The sequence below is a fragment of the Garra rufa genome, chromosome 24, assembly GCF_049309525.1.
Source record: "Garra rufa chromosome 24, GarRuf1.0, whole genome shotgun sequence".
In the NCBI taxonomy this organism is placed as follows: domain Eukaryota; kingdom Metazoa; phylum Chordata; class Actinopteri; order Cypriniformes; family Cyprinidae; genus Garra; species Garra rufa.
Window position 1 is genome coordinate 37,816,143 of NC_133384.1, and position 21,019 is coordinate 37,837,161.

The following is a 21,019-nucleotide window of genomic DNA, read 5'->3' on the forward strand; positions in this document are numbered from 1 at the left end:
ACTCTTTCAAAAATATATTTTCCTGAATCTGACAGTAAGTTTTAAGAGTTAATTTTGGTCCATCTCTGCAAGACAGACATTTCAGGATAGGAGATGGACTAAAACTGAAGTCCCAACATTTACTGGCAGATTCTGGAGGATAAACTCGAAAGAGTGCTACAAGAGGATGTGGTGCTGGTCCTTCAAGAGCCACTCTCAACTCATCTGTCTATTAAGCCTATTAAAAAACAGTCTTTATGTATTTCACAACACTTCAGAATGTTATTCTTATTAATTGAGGGTCATTTTTTAGGATTTTTTGCCCAAGCAAAGTCTCTGAGAACCTGACACATTGCACTTCTGGAGACTCCAGGTAGATTGCAGTTCTGGAAAACGGTGGCGCTGGAGACTAAATGGTTCCTGATGGTTTCATATCGAATTCTTAACATTAATTCTTACTTTTTTTGCAATTAACATGCATCTTTTCTCCTCCATCTGTTTTTTCTGACAATGCAGACGCAACGAGCGTTTTTCTGTCCGGTGGTCATGCCTTAACTTTGCAAATTCCAGTATTGCATTAGTATTGCATCCTTCTCATGGGCATTTAATAGTTTTTGACTAGTCTGAGGTAAATCTCTTTTTTTGCTCATTTTATCAGTAAAAGAAAATGTGCCTAATAATTGTGCACACCTGAATATAAGGAGTTTTTCACATCCAGCCTTCATGGACAATTATATATCACTTATAAATAATTAAATACAAAATGAATAGTAGTTATTAAGATTGATGTGGTTTGGAATTGGTCAAATGTGCTTGGAAAAAAAATATGACCACAATATCAACGTGCCTAATAATTATGCACACAGTGTATATATATATATATATATATATATATTATAAGTAATTTTATTAGCAAATGACTAATCCTAATAATTGATTATACATCAATAGTATTACTGCTAATTATTACTGATAATGATAATAATAATGTGTATTAATAATTTATTAGTAATAATTTACTGTAAATACTACATTCATTTAACTTTTTAATCTAATAAAATGAAAAATACATATGAAATAAAAATCATAACATAAAAATATGTTCATTTTAAATGATTAAATATTGCTGTATATAATATAAAATATCAGTTCAAAATATTACAATATGTAATGTCAAATATTTTGCCATGTTTATATATAGAGCGAGCTTTGAAAACCATTTTTCTAATATGATTTAGCTGCGTCGTGCCGGACCGTCTGTCAATTATACGCTTTTATTTGTTCAGTGTCATCTTGTTAAATCTTTCTCCGGCCATTAATTAGGTTTGCTAAAATTGTGAGTCCAGAAAAACAACACCTCTAATTACCCATGACCTCATTTAATGGCGATCTCACATCTCCTCGTCCTGTGATTCCTGTTTTGAATCTGATACACATCTATCAGCTACTAGTAATACTGGTTAGAGATGCTGGGAAACTTTAAAAAGTTTATGGCATCATTGTGTGAAAGCATCAAGGTGAAAGTCACAGACAAAAACTGCAGCATCTCTGGTCCTGTGCTGATAAATAAAGGTTTGATCTGATGTAACCTGGAGCGTTTATTCTGCAGTGTAATGGGCCGCATTAGTAGTAATGCTAGTAATGAAAATGAGCGTGAATTCATTAGCGGGGTAAATGAACAGGCCTGTTTCTCTCTGGAAAGACAATAGCTGATGATGGCGCTGCTTTGAAGGGGCTCTTGGGAGGTGATGAGTCACGCTCACATCAGAATGCAGCTCAGATGCGGCACGCTTCGTGTCTGATGGAGGATTTCACCACCTGTTACAGACTCATTCAGAAACACACAAGTGTCCAATCTGATAAACGCACATGACCGATACATGCGTGTGTCATAGACAGAGATGTTGCTAATGCATTAGCAGCTCACTTCCAATATCAAAACAAAGAAAAAAAAATGTTTTACTTTTAAAATGAAGCCTTTTTTGGACCTCAAGAGTTTTTTGCATTGTGCCATTTGATTTTTAATGACAATTAAGTGGGGACTTTTTATGTATTTGTCAAGTAGGTTGCTAAGTATCTATAAAAATTTTATAAACATTTATTGAATAGATTTGATGTGCTTTATATTCTTTTTTATTTTTTATGAATACTTAAAGTATTTTTAATAAATTATTATTGTTAATGTAATAAATATAACTAAAATCTATATTACTACTACTACTAGCGCTTAATAATAATAATAATAATAATAAATTTATAATTATTACTATTTATTTATATTTATTTTATAATAATTTATGTATTTTAATATTTTGTAATAATTTAGATTTTATCTGGGATTTTTTTTTATAAATATTCATACATTTAATGTGCTTAATACTGTGGAATCTACATGTATGATTGTTTTTTTTATTTATGTCTCATACATTTATATTAATATTAATATTTAAATATTTATATTATAGTTAATTTTTTTATATATTAGTAATAATTTAATATTATAATTTCTACTACTACTGATAATAATTCAGTTGTAGTAGTAGCAGCAGCAGAAGCAGTTTTATATACAGTAATAAAATAATAATACAGTGCTTTTTATCTGGCAATAAATATTTATTATATAAAATAATCATAAATGTGATACATTTAATGTGCTTAATATTGTGAAGGCGTCATGTATGATTTTTTTATATGTATTATTTATTTATTTCTTATTATTTTTTATATTATAGTTCATGTTTTGAGATTTTATTTCAATATTAAATAAATTATTATTAGTAGTAGAAATGAACATTATTAAATAATAGTAGCAGTAGTAGTATTATATACATCAAAAAATATAATTTAGATTTTATTTGGTAATATTTATTTATAATTTTTTATAAATATTCATATATTTAATACATTTAATGTACTTAATACTGTGTAATCTTCACGATTGTTTAATTATTAATTAATAATTATTTGATTAATTATTTATTTGTTTGCTTATTTTTTTAGATTTATATTATAGTTCATGCTTTAAATAATTTATTTCAATATCAAATTAATAATAATATAATTTCTAATAATAATAATAATAATACAGATAATAATAATTTATAATTATTTAGAGTTTATCTGATAATAAATTATTTATCATTTTTATAAATATTAATAAATTGAATACATTTACCCCTAGTTTCACAGACAAGGCTTAAGCCTAGTCCCAGACTAAAATGTAAAAAAAAAATTTATATACTTTATTATGTCTTTTAAATAAAAAAGAGAACATATTCAATAAATTTTTACAAAAATTTATTTTTCTTTAAAGACATACATTTTTTTTAAAGTTATTCCTAATTTTTTCTTCTAATTTCTCATCCATTTTTTCCCTTTGTGATAATACCCACCACCCACATATTCACAAAATTATTAGAAAAAATATCAAACCTCATTTACATACGTAGACATATATATATATATATATAAAAAAAAAAAATATATATATATATATATATATATATATATATATATATAAAAATTATAAAATACAAAATCACAAATGTAAATCTGAGCTGTTTCAACTGAAACAAACTCGCACAGATTTATCTTAAAAACTGCCAGTGCCTTTGTTTTGTCTTACGGTGCACACCAGTAATGTTTCTTCTAAGGCACATTTATAAAAATTACTTAAAAGTCCTATTTGAACTATGGCTAATCCTGGTTTAGTCTAAGCCCTGTCTGTGAAACCAGGCCTTAATGTGTTTAATACTGTGGAATCCTTATTAAGTTCATGTCATTATCATTTCTACTAATTTAATAGTAGTCTAATAATTTAGTAGTAGCAGTATTATATACAATAATAATAATGCATTATTATTTTTTTTAATTATTGAACATGGTTTAATCAAGTAAATGTACATGCCATGCATTTGACTTCTTTCTGAATTTCTTTGAACCCGCAGGTTTCTCTCAGCCGAGCGTCATGTCAGCGGTGATCACAGGTGCTGCTCCTTTCCAGACAGAAAGACCGTCTGGTGTGGCCGAAGCGCAGGAGCCACCAGCTGCTCAGGCCACAGAGGCCCCCAAAACACCAGCTGAACCCCTGGCAGCCGCCACAACACCCAAGAGCCCACAGGACACATCTGCAGGTACATCTGCACAAATACCACTATTATATATACATGTCATGTGCATTACAGTGCCACAATTGATCTTTCTCTAAATCTGTAATGTTTTGAAGCCTGTAATCATCTTCAAATACTGTTCATCCCCTTAATATGTAGTGCATTTCCCTCATGTGTTTTGTATGAGGGATTATGGGATTCTACAGGAACCCCTGTGGTGCAAATTTCTAATCTATCAGTAATTAAAGCGATGGATGTCCACTAGGGGGCACTAGACTGAGTTGTCAAAACTAGTCAAATCCATCCATTCTGGTGTCCCAGGGGTCTGGTATCCTTTAGGCCTCCACAGCTGTATGGGGTTAGTTACAGTGCAGCTGAGACCCAGAGTCATGCGGCTGGTTTATAACAAGCTCAAGAACCATATTCTGCCTGGCTTGATGCTCAGGGTTGGTTGTTGATGTGCACACAGTGTGTTACACACCTACTATAACTAATGCATGAGTCAGTTATCAAGCGCCTGGTCATCAAAACACCCAGATGGAAATTAGGTGATTACATCACAGGCATATTTATAATAGCAAGTGTCATATATAAATATACGTGTATGAGTTTCTTTGTTTTGAAGAATGCTGGTGATCAAATAGTTGACTGTAGACACAGTGTTTTATTCCAAGTCAACTGTTTGGTTACCAACATTCTTCAAAATATCTTCTTTTGTGTTCAACAGTACAAAACAGAACTCATACAGGTTTGGGACAACTTGAAGGTGAGTAAATAATGACAGAATTTTGTCAGTCTTTAACAGTCACAGATGGAGTGTGTCCCATAATGCATTGCATTCTCACAGTTTCGCCCCTATCAGTCAGATCTGTCTGTGATTTATCTGAGCATGTCATATCTGGACAGATCATCGGGAAACAACACACTTCATGTTATAGACTAATTTTGGAAAGAATGCAAACATTTGTTTCTAAATGATCTTCTGGGTTCATACAAGGTGCTTAAAGTGCTTGAAATACTTGAAATTTAAAGCATAGAAAATTCTTGAAAATGGAAATATTTCTGAAGAGGTATTTGAAAAGACTATGTATGTATTATATATTTATTAAGCCCATATCTTTTAATACAAAATTAATAAAATTTAAAAATATATATATATATATATATATTTTTTTTTTTTTGCTTATTTCAGTTAATGTCGTAATACTAGTGAGTTAAGCTAGTAGTAATACTGACAGCATCATGTAAACATGGTCGAACATGTGAAAAGAGGGACAGAAGAACTGAATTAACTGAGTGAGCTATTTCTGCTGGAATGCCGGGTTCAGACTCATGAATTCAATCATTCATTTCAATAAAAGAAAAAGTATACACAAATACAAATACCTTAAGAAAATTTTAATAAATATATTTTTTTTGTTTATGCATGTGAAATTCTTCACTTTATTTTTGCAATGTTGTTTTATTGGTATATTTTATCTGTTTATTGTTTGATAAGTGAAGTCTCTGATTAAAGTCCTTGGAAATCAAAAAAGTAGTGCTTTAAAGTCCTGTAATTTCATTTTACAGAATCTGTATGAACCCTTGATCTCTGAACGTTCAAAACATTCATGTTTTAAAACGTACTTTGGTAATACAAACTTTAAGGGAATTTTTCAAACATAGTTACTTTTGAATGTCCTAAGAATCTTTTTAAACAAGTAGCAACATTTAAAAAAATGATACGTCTAACAATATTGTTTCTGAAAAAATGTTTAATGAACAATCTAAAAATAACTTTTTAAAGACCAGATAATTCAGAACGAATATTCTATTAATGTTACTTAAACAACAGTCTCATAACTTTAAGAGAACCTTGCCAGAACATTTGCCAATTGTCTGCAAACATTCCCTGTTCAAGGACAAAGATATGTGGGTCAGCCAGCCTTGCAATTTACTATGCGAAAAATCATCCTGCATTACTGTGCAAATTCAAACCCCACAAATCATCTGCTTGTTACTTCTGATAGAGTGGACTAGACCTTGTACACAAATAAATCAAGCTTGACCTCAGTTGTTTCAGCCTGCTTTGTACAAATCTTCACTGCACTGACTATTAATGTTTGTTTTACTTGTTTTTCATTGAACATATCTTAAAATATCTTACTTAAGAAGCAATGGTTAAGATTAAAAAGACTTGTTTTGATTAGAATGTATCTTTGATTTAAATTTAGTGATTTTTAATTTGAAACAAAAATTTTTGTATAATATTGTACTGACCAATCAGCATTTAAGGCTGCAACTATCCATTTCTAAAACTGAAAATAATGCATGCTGTTTCTATCCTCTATCTTGTGGTGCATGTACATATGTGACCCTGGACCACAAAACCAGTCTTAAGTCGCTGGGGTATATTTGTAGCAATAGCCAAAAATACATTGTATGGGTCAAAATTATTGATTTTTCTTTTATGTCAAAAATCATTAGGAAATTAAGTAAAGATCATGTTCCATGAAGATTTTTTGTAAAATTCCTACTATAAACCTATCAAAATGTAATTTTTGATTAGAGATATGCATTGATAAGAACTTAATTTGGACAACTTTAAAGGTGATTTTCTCAGTATTTTGATTTTTTTGCACCCTTAGATTTCAGATTTTCAAATAGACGTATCTCGACCAAATGTTGTCCTATCCTAACAAACAATATATCAATAGAAAGCTTATTTATTGAGCTTTCATATGATGTATATATCTCAGTTTTGTAAAATTTAACCTTATGACTGGTTTTGTGGTCCAGGGTCACATAATGGTTAGCATCTCAAAATATGTTCATAATTGTTTGATTTTGACCTTTGCAGGTTGTAAGGTATATCATGTTAACCTATCAAAGAGTGTGAGGGGTGATTGATAATTTAGTGAATGTGTATGCATGTGTGAAAGCCCTATTGAAAAAAGCAGCATATGCTGGTTAGGTAGGTTTTGATGCTGGGATGCTGGTCTAAGCTGGTCCTTTGCTGGTTTATGCTGTTTATGCTGGTTTATGCTGGTCTTTTGTTGGTTTATGCTGGTCCTTTGCTGGTTTACGCTGGTTTATGGTCCCAGCATAAACCAGCAAAGGACCAGCATTAACCATCTAAAACCAGCATCCCAGCATCAAAACCCACCTAACCAGCATATGCTGCTTTTTTCAACAGGGAGAGCGAAAATGGGACTCTAATTTCCATTCTTCTTTGCATACGAGGTGTCTTTGGTGACCGCTGGTCCGACGAGGCCGGCATTTCATCCAACCTGCCCTTCACGCCCAGCGTTTCCACCGTAATCAGTCGCCATGCCGGTCCTCTGGTAGAAAGCAGTCCGCACGACACGGCTGACCCTCAGTGGTCCCCGAGAGATAGCGGGGCGGGAGATGCCGAGGAAAGAGAAGGTGATGGATCTGACCGTAAGAAGGACAAGAAGAAGAAGAAACGAAGACCCAGGGACGAGGTGTTCGACTTCCATACGGAAATGCAAAGCGAAAGCGGTTTATGCGAAACCCCCAATCAGCCATCCCCACGCAAAGAACGGGATCGAGACGGAGGCTGGGAAGACGTAGGACGCATTGGTGGGAGAGTCAAGAAGCCAAAGAGTCGTAAGAAGATTCCTGAGGAATGGGCGATCCATGCCGAGCCATTTATCCCTGCTTCTGCTTGCATGCCGCAAGAGTTTGGAGCTTTGCATGATTTCTCCCAGACATCCATTGAGGTTGACAGCGGTCTTGTGTCGCTTTCTGAGGACTACACCGATGAGAGTCTCGTTCCTCTATCTCTTACTCAAGACCTTCTGTCCCTCACAGCCACTTCCCCACCATCCACAACGCATCTTGAACCTGCACTTCCATCTCCGAAGTCTCCCGGCCGAGCCCCCGGTTTGTCACCCCAACACCCTTTGTCCTCTGGATTGCCCTCCGGATTGCCATCCGGATTTCACGATATGATCATGGACGTAGAAGATTCTCTGGCTTGCAATCTCAGTGACACTCAGCCTTTCAACTCTCCTGGTGGAACCTTTGAGGAAGCAATGTTTGGGCAAGATCCCACCTACACCGCTTCCATTGGCACCCAAGAATCGCCCATTAAGGAACCTCAGTCGTCCACTCCTGGAAGCACTTGTTTTGTACCACCGATGGAAGCTCTGATCTCAGCACCGCCGTTTTCTCCATCTGGACCTGCTTGGTCTCTTAATAACCACAGTCAACCCTTTGATCTTGAAGGTGTTGCCTTCGAGACCCCAAGTCCTGCTCCTCTATCTTCGCCAAAGAGCAAAACCCCAAAGGAACCCAAACCCAAACAAGGCAAGAAGCCCAGCTCATCGTCCTCAAAGAGTCCAACCTCCCCTGAAGCAAAGTTGCCGTCTCCTCAGAATTCGGGTCTGAATCCGGCCGCTCCGCCGTTCTTCCCTAGTTTTGCAGAACGTCAGGAGCTTATCACAGGAATGGAAGGTTTGTTGTGGATCTTTGGGAAGTGGATCCACGTAATGCATGGCTGAGTGGATTCCAAGCCTGGGCTTGAGTGATTAAACTGCACACCGCAATAACTAACATGTCACCCAGTCAGCTGGACGCGAGAGTCAGGGTTTGATCAAAGCTTGGTTTGCTTGGGTGTTTCTTCCACAATGAATGAGCAACTGTGTAAACAAGCAAGACCCCACCTCCCCACTCCCTCATTAACCTTGTGATCCAGGGTGTACTTTACTAATCCAAACGCTTTGGTTTGCAGTTTGTCGAGGAGGCGTGGTTGTTCCCTCACAATGTTGCATCTTTGCTGTTGTGATTTGTTTCTTGTACTAGCACTGGTGGCACCTAACAGTGACAATCTTCTCTCTCGGTTTCCCACCACCCCTTCATATTTCTCTTCTAGCACTTTTAGAGTGAATATATACCACCCTTTATGAACATATACAAAGTGCACTTGTGAGTGATGCCTTTTTTTTCCTTTTTTCTCTTCTATGTTCCCTGACGTCATCTGTTTCAACTCGCCAATTAGGTAAGTCAACCTTGCTTACTTTTTATTTATACTATCATATACTTCACATTTCTTGCTGTAGCAGTCTCATGACTGGATATATAGTTGAGGTCAAAAGTTTACATACAACAGAATCTGCAAAATGTTAATTATCATACAAAATGCATGTTATTTTTTATTAAGTACTGACCCGAATAAGATATTTCACATAAAGGACTTTTACATATAGTCCAAAAGAGAAAATAGTAGTTAAATTTATAAAAATGAGCCTTTTCAAAAGTTTACATAGGCTTGATTCTTACCCGATTGCTACTTGAATGATCAACACCTGTGTTTTTTGTTTAGTAATAGTTGTTCATGAGTCCCTTGTTTGTCCTGAACAGTTAAACTGCCTGCTGACCTTCAGTAAAGTCCTTCAGGTTCCACAAGTTCTTTGGTTTTCCAGCATTTTTGTGTATTTGAACCCTTTCCAACAGGGACTGTGTGATTTTGAGATCCATCTTTTCACACTGAGGACAACTGAGGGACCCAGGTTCAGGTTAAAACACTCACAGATGCTCCAGAAGCAAAAACAATACATTAAGACCCGGGGAGTGAAAACTTTTGAACAGAATGAAGACTTGTACATTTTTCTTATTTTGCCTAAATATCATTTTTTATTTTTTTTTTATTTAGTACTGCCCTACAGAAGATACTTACATGTTTTCCCAGAAGACAAAATAAGTTACATTTACCCCAATCTTTAAATTCAAAAGTTTTCACCCCTGGCTTTTAATGCATTGTGTTTCCTTCTGGAGCATCAGTGAGTGTCTGAACCTTCTGTAATAGTTGCATATGAGTCCCTCAGTTGTCCTCAGTGTGAAAAGATGGATCTCAATATCACACAGTCATTGTTGGAAAGGGTGCAAATACACAAAAATGATAGAAAACTAAAGAATTTGTGGGACCTGAAGGAATTTTTCTGAAGAACAGCCGGCAGTTTAACTGTTCAGGACAAACAAGGGACTCGCTATCACTAAACAAAAAACATCATTCAGGTAACAACACAGTATTAAGAATCTAGGGGATGTAAATGTCCCATATGTGATATATCTTATTCAGGTCAGTACTAAATAAAAAACAGCATGCATTTTGCATGATCCCTCTTATTTTGCTAACATAATTAACATTTTGCAGATTCTACAAGGTGGATGTAAACTTTTAACCTCAACTGTACAGTACAAGATATCGTTAGTGGACGTCCAACAATGATTTGCAGTTTCAAAAGCAGCTAAAGGCCATTATTTGATTGTGCAATTGTGATTTGAAGTGGTTGAGAGTGTTGGTGATGCAAGATTTTAGCTTTACGCAGATTTGTAATGATGCAACTGCCAATAAAGGAGCAGATTGTGAAATCCTAATGATGCAATTGGCGACATACAGTGATATAATTGCTGACAGAGTAATTTGTAATAGAAATAAACTAGTTTGTAGTTTTGGTCATGCCCAACCCTGGTGAAAAAAACAGCTAAAACCAGCCTAGGCTGGTTGGCTGGTTTTAGCTGGTCAACCAGCCTGGTTTTAGCTGGTCATAGCTGGAAGGCAGGCTGGTTTTAGAGGGGTTTTGGCCACTTTTCCAGCCTGGCCAGGCTGGTCTTAGCTGGTCAGGCTGGGAAACCACCAGCTAAAACCAGCCTGACCAGCCTGGCCAGGCTGGGAGACCAGCTTAAACCAGCTACTTCCAGCTTAAACCAGCTGAGACCAGCCAACCAGCCTAGGCTGGTATTAGCTGGTTTTTTCAGCAGGGAAATTAATGAATTGCTATGTGGTACAGGAAGTCCTTGTAGCTGGATAAACAGTTTACTAACTTGTTTTCGGCAAAGCATTTCTAAGCTAAATAAAAGCTAGATTTGGTGCCATCTAAATGAACGATAAATATTTATCTTAAAATAGCAGGATGACTTTGTTTACTTTGTGAATACACATTTTTGGTGCTATTCGAAAGACGTAAATCAGTCAGTTCTTACTGAATAAAATCCCTCCAAGTGTGCTTTCCTTTGAAATGCATGACATTGAAGAAAATAAACTGGGTGGCAAATGCTGTTTCATGTTAAAACCTTAATGCAACGTAAGCTGTGCAACTGCAGAAAAGCGGTGTAGTATCTGAAAATGGCCGGTTTCTGGTTTTAGATTCTGTGTGTGTAGTGATTTTATTATAGTGTGTGTTTTTGGGCGCGTATGACACAGCTGTCTCTTTTAGTTCTCTGTAATTTTCGGCTCTTTCTCCAGTGGGGAGGGACTCTGTCACTGAGGGAGCTACTTATACACTCCGGGAGACAGGACATCAGCGTTTGGTGTCAGACTTCCCAACATGCAAATTAATGACAGTGTACCGTAAAGTGTGTGTGTATGTGGTGCTATGAGCTCATGAGCTGAGAATAAGGAAAACTGTGAAAGCTCAGTGTCAAAAATCACATTAGAGTGAATTTTATTAATGCATGTTGTGTTGCATGCAGTGATACTCCATTTGGTGTTTGTGACTGCGGTAAACGTTTAAGTAAAAGAGTGACTGTGAGAAGTCTCACATCAGCAGCTTTAGAAAATGCACTTATGGTTTACACCATATGGTTCATGTTTTTGAGTTCAGTGTGTTGTTAATGATTCATTTTAGTTTGAGTTTTAGTAATTTTGTGCATTTATCATTTTTGTTTTTCAACTTACAATATTTTTCAAATATTCTTGAAATAATATAATTAGGAGCAATGTTTAAAGGACACTCTTGTTTAATGTTATTGCTGAGGACTTCTTCAAAGTAAGATTTCTGAGTGATATCTGGCCATGAGCATCTCTGAATGCCGTTGATTGTTTTGGGTCGTGATGTCTTTTGTTTGATTGTGCTCTTGTGAGTCCGCGAGCCGCTGGTGACGGCCAGAGACATTGATTGTGACTTTGAGTCGCATGTGTTGTTGTGAATGGAGGAGTGTTAACACACATACAGACGCTCAGAGTGACTCAGCTCTCCTTTTGTTCAGACAGACGCTTGTGATGGGAAAAATGTATGCTTGAGTTTGGTTATTTTTCTGTGAATTTGATGTTTTGGATGCTAGTTTATGTTTTGTAGAGATTCATTTGGGTTTCTAAACATGTATTTGAGAATGAATGATTATGGAGTGATGAGATTGTATGTTATTATATTTAACCATGTTGTTTAAACATTTGATTTTGGATATTTATTGCATGCCTAAAAACTAAAAACAAAATGATGCTTATTTTTTAGTTTTGACTCCATCTAAATAATGAGATTTGAAATGACTCTTGACTTTATCCAGCTCTTTACACACATGTAGGGGTGTGATATATATATCGTTATTGCATGAACAGGTGTTTCTCTTCATTAGTTCTAAACAAGTCCAATAAAATGCATCCATCCATAATAAAAAGTGACGCACACAGCTCCGGGGGGTAAATAAAGGCCTCCTTTGGTGAATCAGTGCATTTAAAAAAAAAAAAGTAATCACTTTAATCTAGCTTGCGGCAAGTGGCCGGGCGAATGATGTTGTTTGCGTTTGTTGTCAAACCATTGTTTGTTTACAGAAGCAAAGGAAGCAAAGTTTCCGTACTTTAGCAAAGGCTTGGCTTATATTAAAATCCTCTAACATATTTAGGACCCTATGAAATCCTTTTTATTTTTCAGTTTTATTTTTTTCCAATAACAGTTTTTTCTGGTTTCATTTTTCTGATTCCATTTTTTTTTTTTTTTCGTTTCAATTTTTCTCGACTCCTTTTTAATGCTTGAATTAAATGTTATTAATCAAAGAGCATGTCTAATTAATTTAAAGCATGAAACCTATACAATTTCACGTCAATTTATTAAAAGTTTAACGAAATTTTTTTTTAGGGCCCTATGAAATCCTTTTATTTTTTTCCAAATTCAGTTTTTTCTGTTTTAATTTTTTTGAATCCATTTTTTTCCGTTTAAATTTTTCTCGACTCCTTTTTAATGGTCAAATTAAATAGTATTAATCAAAGAGCATGTCTAATAAATTTAAATCATGAAACTTATACAATTTCATGTCAGTTTATTAAGTTGAACAAAAATTACATATTTAGGGCCTTATGAAATGTTTTTTTTTTTTTTCTCAAAATATGTTTTTGTTGTCAAATTCTGTGTTTTATTCAAATTTATTCTTAAAATATGAAGATGAAGAGAAACACCCACCCATGCAATTCTAAAGTTTGGAAATGGCAGGATAATTTTTTATATTGTCAAAAAGAAGGAAGTCATATACACCTAGGATGCCTGGAGGCTGAGTAAATAATGGGCTTATTTTCATATTTGGGTGAACTAACTTTTAAAATCTGGCTGCACTCTATATACCTTTTTTTCTATATTTTTGACATGCGTCATATAACACCCCTCTAGTAAAAAGACTAAAACAGGTCATTAGATTTGCTAGTGTTCGGAAACAGATGTGAGGTGTATTTTTAGAGGCCAGAGGTTTCTTGAGGTTGTGAGTGTCAGCGCAGGATTGGACAGGAAGGCTCTTACATAAGTAAACCCTGCTGAGATCCTTCACAGGGTGAAGACAGGGAAATGCGGGCGTACAGGGCCAACAGCCTCTTGGCAACATTCAACCCAACAAAACACCCTCCAAGTCGAGGTTTGACAGCGATGCAACACGAAAGCTCCCGGGACTCCAGTACATGCCTTTTTTTGTGGTGTTGTGATGCAGTGTTTGTGATTGCAGTCAAAAACATTCTGTCCTTCACCACAGACTCCTACAAATCAGGAAAAATCTATGATGGAGCACTAGATGATTTTTAGATAATGACACTTGGCTACTTGAACCAGAAGCTGAAATTGAATTAATTGATGTGCATATACAGATTAATTACTGTTCACTTCCAGAACAAAAATTTACAGATAATGAGTACATTTGTCATCCAAAATGTTCAAAGTTCAAATTATTTTTCAGGAATGTTTCAGGAATGTTCTCCATATAGTGGACCTCTATGGTACCTGCAGATTTGAACTTCCAAAATTCAGTTTGAATGCAGCTTGGTTTTTGCTCACCAATTCTGCATTTATTTGAGCAAAGTACAGTAAAAAATGTGAAATATTATTACAATTTAAAATAACTGTTTTTAATGTAAATGTTATAATCAAATGTATTTTATTCTTGTGATCAAAGCTGTATTTTCAGCATCATTACTATAGTCTTCAGTGTCACATGATCCTTGCTGATAAAAAAAAATAATTCTAATCTACTGATTTGCTGCTCAAGAAACATTTCTGATTATTATCGTAATTATTATTAATGCTCAAAACAGTTTTGCTGACCAATGTTTTTGTGGAAACGGTCATGCATTTCAAATAAGCTACAACAAAATCTTTTGCAACATTATAAATGCCTTTGCTGTCACTTTTGATTAGTTTAATGCATCCTTTCTAAATAAAAGCAGTGATTTATTCTTAATGACTCCCCATTTTTGAGCAGTAGTTGTTTGTAAGATGGTGTCATTAGATTTAGCGATGTGACGATTTATTTATTAATAAAAAAAATACATGCTAAAATTTGAACAAAGAAATAAAAAGAAAACATAAAATGTGCAAATAAAATCTAATTACAAAAATGTATCAGTATAGTATTGATTTCTACAAATTATTGATTCTAGAAACATTTTACATTTTTGTTTTAAGTTGATATAAATGTGTGTGTGTGTGTGTGTGTGTGTGTGTGTATATTAAAAACAAACAAATAAAAAATAAAGTTCACGTTCCAAAAAAATAACCAAAATGATATAAACTAAAACTTAATTAAAAACAAATAATAGTAATAAATAAAAAACTACATGTATAAAAAACCCATACATTAAAAAACACACAACAAACATGCTAAAACTTGAACTAAAATGAAAAAGAGAACATAAAATGTAAAAATAAAACCTAATTACAAAAAAATATGTCAGTATATCATTGATTCTAGGAACATTTTACATTTTTGTATATATATATTAAAACTTGATATATTATCTATATTAAAACGTAAATAAAAACAAATAAATAATAAATAAATAAATAAATACATCAATGTATTAAAAACATAAAAAAGCCCACACACCATGCTAAAACGTGAACTAAAATTTAAAAGAAAACAAAAAAATATAAAAAATAAAATCTAATTAGAAATATTAGCAAAAATATCAGAGTATATCTGATTCTAAAAGCAACATTTCTCATTTTAATTTATTTTAGTTATTTTTAGTGAAATAACGAGTACTAAATACTATCATTACATCATTATCAATGTTGAGAACAGTTGTGCTGCCCAATATTTTTGTAGAAACCATGATGCATTTTATGTTTTAGGGTTCACAGATGAATAGGATGCTCAAAAGAAAAGCATGTATTTGAAATGGAACTATTTTTCAACATTAGAAATGTCTTTACTGTCACTTTTGATCAATTTAATGCATCCTTGCTGAATAAATGCTCTTACATTCTTGACAGTGCATCACTTATTTTAGCACTCCGAAATAACAATTACCCAGTTGTTGATCTGCGTTAGTGCGTCGCTGAATTCAGATGGAGTCGTGCGGTCAAAGGTTGTGATAATCATTGCGTTTGAGAGCGGCAGAACGATGGAGCCGTAAAGGTCAACACATCGACTGTTGTAAACACAGTCTGCCTCCAGGGAGGGCGTGGAGCATGTCTCGTTGCCACGGCGACTGATAAGCAGCTGATGTTGCCATGGTAACAAGGACAGATGCTGAGAAAGTGGCCATGAGTGCGGCTGCCATGTGACTTAGTCTTTTTGTCAGAAGACAAACATCACTGATAATATTCTTCTAAGTGTATGTATGTTAATTATGCAGATATGTAAATAAGGCTCCACAACAGTTGCTGTAGTTTCGGTAGGTGGTAGGAGAATAGCGAACAGACTGCGATCAACAGAATAATTACCGTCTGCTCATCGATGCAGCCTGCACTCTGACTTTACACCTAATCAGAAATCTAATGGGATTTAAAGACAAATAACCATATTATGTTTTTGGTGTTGAATGCATTTTAAGTTTTTATAATCAGTATTTCTGTTTCCGAGGTCTTTGAATGTTTATTGCAATGCATTCTGGGATTGTATATATCTAAATTTGACCTTTTTTTTAAAGAAATTAATACGTTTATTCAGCATGGACACATTCAGTTGAGCAAAAGTGACAGTAAAGATTTCTATTTTAAATAAATACTGTTCTTTTTTTCAGGTTTCTGTTCATTAAAGAATCCTGAAACATAAAATGTATCGGTTTCCACAAAAATATGAATCAGCATAAATGTTTTCAACGTTGATAATAATCATAAATGTTTCTTGAGCAGCAAATCAGCATATTAGAATGATTTCTGAAGGATCATGTGACACTGAAGACTAAAGTAATGATGCTGAAAATTCAGCTTTGATCATGGGAATAAATTCCATTTTATAATATGTTCACTTTGAAAACTGTTATTTTAAATTGTAATAATATTTTAATTTTTTTCTGTATTTTTGATTAAACAAATGTAGCCTTGGTGAGAATTTGATTCTAAGCTTTTGAACAGTAATGAATCTCTGTATGTATTAGGGGTCTGGGCGATATGGACATAAAATTTTCACACTTTTTTTGTTTTCATATGACTCGATATCAATAATTATCACAAAATGTCTAATTTTTATTTAGTTAAATATCAAAGGAAGATTTTTGGCTTAAATTTAAAATTGTGGTTAATTGTGGTTGCCTCCTATATGGTATTTCGTTATTCTGGGTTTTTTTTTTATAAATATATAGAAAATATGAATCACCACAAATGTTTTCAACATAGTTAATAATCATAAATCTTTCTTGAGCAGCAAATTAGCATATTAGAATGATTTCGGTAGAATCATGTGACACTGAAGACTGAAGTAATGATGCTGAAAAATTCAGGTTTGATCATGAGAATAAATTACATTTTAACAGATATTCACATAGAAAACAGTTATTTTGAATTGCAAAAATATTGTGCTTTTACTGTATTTTTAATCCAATTATTATAGTTTTTACTGTATTGTAAATCAAATTATTTCAGTGTTTTCTTTAGTCAAAAGAAGTCTTTAAACTAAATCTTTTCTAAGATATTGACCAGATGTATTGCTTTAAAGACATTTAAAGTTTTTTTCAAGATATTTTGAAATATTAGCAGCATGGATATTAAAAAAACACTACTTAAATAAGCATTTTAAATTAGTAGGCTGTACGAGTATCATGTGACTGAAGACTGGAGTAAAATGCATTTTTGATTGCAGGAATAAATTGCATTTTAACAGATGTTCACATAGAAAACAGCTATTCTGAGTTGCAAAAATATTTCAAAATTTTTGTCCTTTTACTGTATTTTTTAATCCAATTATTATAGTCCTGGTGAGTCCAAACTTCTTCTCTTAAGAGCAGTAATGTGCATTTAAATGGTTTCTAGTTACACAGCACACTACATTTTAGATCTTCATAGTGTTTGGTTTACTTTCAGTCGTCAGAATGACTGGACGTTTGCTGGAGTTTGTATTCAGGATATAAATAGCAGCTTTGAGCGACTGGACAGCACAGGTTGAGTGATGCTTCGGCTGATGCTGAAAAATGTTGTGTAAAAGACTGCGATTGAATTGATCTGTCTCCCCTTCAGACAAACTATTGAACGTCACCCATGGGTTATTTTTAGCCAGAGAGCAGTTTACTTCATCATGGCTGGCACTGACAGAGAAAGAGCAGCTCTCCTGGATGTGTGTTTGCTTGACTGCATTAAAGATTGGTGACAGAACTCATCCAGCTGAACCAAATCAGCCTGTTTATGTCTCAAACTCAGGGAATGGTGCGTTTGGCGCAGCGCTAGTAGATTAGGTAGCTGTCAAAGTTCTTCCATTTTTAGTGATAGAGATTTACTAAGTAGGAGTTTACAACTGGAATAAAGTTGGGTTTGGGCTGTTATTGCAGGGTTATTATTGCAAAAAAAAAAAAAAATCTTTAATTAAAGTTCTTATTTTTACAAAGGAAATACAGTGTAATACAATTTTTGTAGACATTTGACTTTTGACAAAATGAGTTTTTACCCAAATTGAAATGAAAACTAAAATATTATCAATAAATATAATAGTATATCAGTATTTTAAATTTTTCTGGTTTAAGTTGTAGTAAAAGCAAAGCTGAAACTAATTTTAAAAAACTATTTAGAACTATTAAAAAAAAACATAAATACAAAATCTTTAGCTAAATATTTTGCTGAAATATAAAAATAAAATATAATTACAAAAAATATATCAGTATATCATCAATTCTACAAACATTTTACATTTTTGTTTTAAGTTAAAGTTTTAAAAATAAGAAAAATGTATAAACTTAATTAAAAAAATGATAATAGTCGTCACTAGTAAGCTACTAAATATATTGTAGTAACCTGCATTTTTGTACAGCTGCTTTGCAACGATTTGTAACGTGTAATTTTTTAATTACCTAATTACAAAAACTAAAAAAATAAAAATAAAAAATAAAAAACATTTTATACTTTTGTTTTAAGTTACAGTTCCAAAAAATAATAATAAAAAATAATTACATTAAAAAAGATAAAAAATTTAAAAAGAACTCCAAACTTCCAAAAAGTTAACTAAACAATAGAAATTAAAACTAAATCTTGATTAAAAACAAATAATAAATAAATGAATACAAAATGCACAATAAAATCTCATAAGTTACAAAAAAATACATCATGCTAAAAAATTTTAACTAAAATTAAAAAGAAAGCAAAAGGTACAAATAAAACCTAATTACAAAAAATATATCAGTATTGATTCTAGAAACATTTAGCATTTTTAGTTTAAGTTGAAGTTCCAAAAAAATAAAACGATATAAAATAACTAAAACTTAATTAAAAACAAATAATAAATATACAAAAAAATATAAATAAATTGCATTTTAGTTTTTGTTTTTCAGAGCAAAAAAATACACATCATACATTTTCCCTAATTTACAGAAGACACCCACTAAAATGTCATTCAGTGTAAAAATCAGGTATATTTACAACAAAAATCAATTTATGACCTAAAAAGACGAATTACTTTACATCTACAATCTACATTTTTAAAAATTGCCACTATCCTAGGTTTAGCCATCATTTTTAACTCATTTAAAACAACTAAATTTAAAATGCTCCCTTATTCTTTTATATATATTTTAATATGTACAAGTCAGAATTTTGACATAAATATTGATACATTGAAGGACAATCATTATTTCAACCAAATTTTGAAATTTATTCTCAAAACTTATTTGAAAACTTAAAAGTAGACTCTTTACTTACATTTAATGTGCTTTCTATGGACATAAAATCACTTTTGGACACTTCTTTTGAAAGTCTAATGGTGTGTAATATCACTGGTCATCTGACTTTTCCCCTAATTCCCATGATCCCACTCAACATTACTCGACCCTTACTCGCTCGTGCAGTATTTTTGGACGCCGCTGGCGTTGACGAGGCTGCTGTTGCCATGGCAACGGGAGGCAGTTGCTCGGGAGACCTAAGGAAGCAGGGCTACCAAGGAAACAATGTTGGCTCTCAGGAGGAGGGGTGATGCTCTAAAAATAGCATCCTGGTAGACGCTTGTTGGCTTTATGTTCTCGCAGTTTCCCGACTTCATCTCGTTTCGACCACCTGTGTGTTTCTCCTGTGACATTGATAAATGCCTTTAGCCGCTGCACTAAAACTCCACCTGAGATTGTGATTCGTCTCCAGCTCTTTTTATATCTTTGCTTCTGCTGCTTTGGGATCTCATTCCTAACATCACTACTAGGAGAGAGTTGTGTAGTGTAATTAAAGTCTGCATGCTTCAGCAAACTCAAGGCTGTGGTTATTTGTGATTGAGCTGTCTGTTTGAATCTATGTAGTGGTGTTTTTCATCAGTATGTAAGTCGCTTCGAGCCTTATGCTACATAAACCAACATGTAGGTCGGCCAAGAGACTGTATATACATGTAGGTCAGGCTGTATGTTGGCGCTGGACGCTGCTGACCCTCATTTATATTCAATGGCTTTGTTCAAACAGGCAACTTTTTTTAATGACGTCCAACTCAGATCTGTTTGTCTTTTTATATTTAAGTTTTTCTCTGTTTTGTCAATCCCTCTGAGCTGCTAAACAGCTTTCGCTTATGTTAAAAACGTTAGAAATAAATGAATAAATAAATTTGGTTTGTTCAAACTGGCAGGATATGTCTTTAAATTATTTATTTATTTATTTTTGTATATTTATTTACACATTCAACATAAATCTGTTTAGATTTTATTTTTGTTCGGGCAACAAAATCTAAGCAGATTTGATTTATAGTAAATAATTAAATGTGTTTGATTTGTTCATTAAATAAATATAAATTAATATAATTTTGTAATATTTTTTTTTGTTGTTATTTAATATTATTAAATATTTAACTCAAATCTGTTTAGATTTTATTTTTGATCAGACAACAAACAATCTAAACAGTTTGATTTGTGTTAAATAAATGAATAACTAAATACATTTGGTTTGTTAATTAAATAAATTATAAATTAATATAATTTTGTAACAATATTTATTTATTTATTTATTTATTTATTTAATACATTTAAATCTCTTTCGATTTTATTTTTGTTCAGAAAATCTAAACAAAAGAAATTTGGTTTATTCATTAAATAAATATCATTTTATTATTTATGTATGCATTTTTTTATTTATCTAATACATAAAATTCAAATGTATTTCGATTTTATTTTTGTTCAGACAAAAAAAAAAACCTAAACAAATTTGATTTGTAAGAAAGAAAGAAATTTGGTTTGTTCATTACATAAATATCAAGTAAATGAATATAATTTTGTAATATTTATTTATTTATTTATTTATTAATACATTTAACTCAAATCTGTTTAGATTTTATTTTTG

The 21,019-nt window shown here is 32.9% G+C and overlaps 1 protein-coding gene across 1 annotated transcript in view; it reads left to right on the forward strand.

Moving 5' to 3' along the window:
- Positions 1 to 21,019, forward strand: part of LOC141300371 (uncharacterized) — a 96,960-nt gene that overhangs the window by 39,560 nt on the left and 36,381 nt on the right. Inside the window, exons 4-6 of the mRNA XM_073830645.1 lie at positions 3,927 to 4,112; positions 7,311 to 8,546; positions 19,558 to 19,678. Coding sequence (XP_073686746.1) covers positions 3,927 to 4,112; positions 7,311 to 8,546; positions 19,558 to 19,678 — 1,543 coding nt within the window. The remainder of the gene's footprint in view (positions 1 to 3,926; positions 4,113 to 7,310; positions 8,547 to 19,557; positions 19,679 to 21,019) is intronic.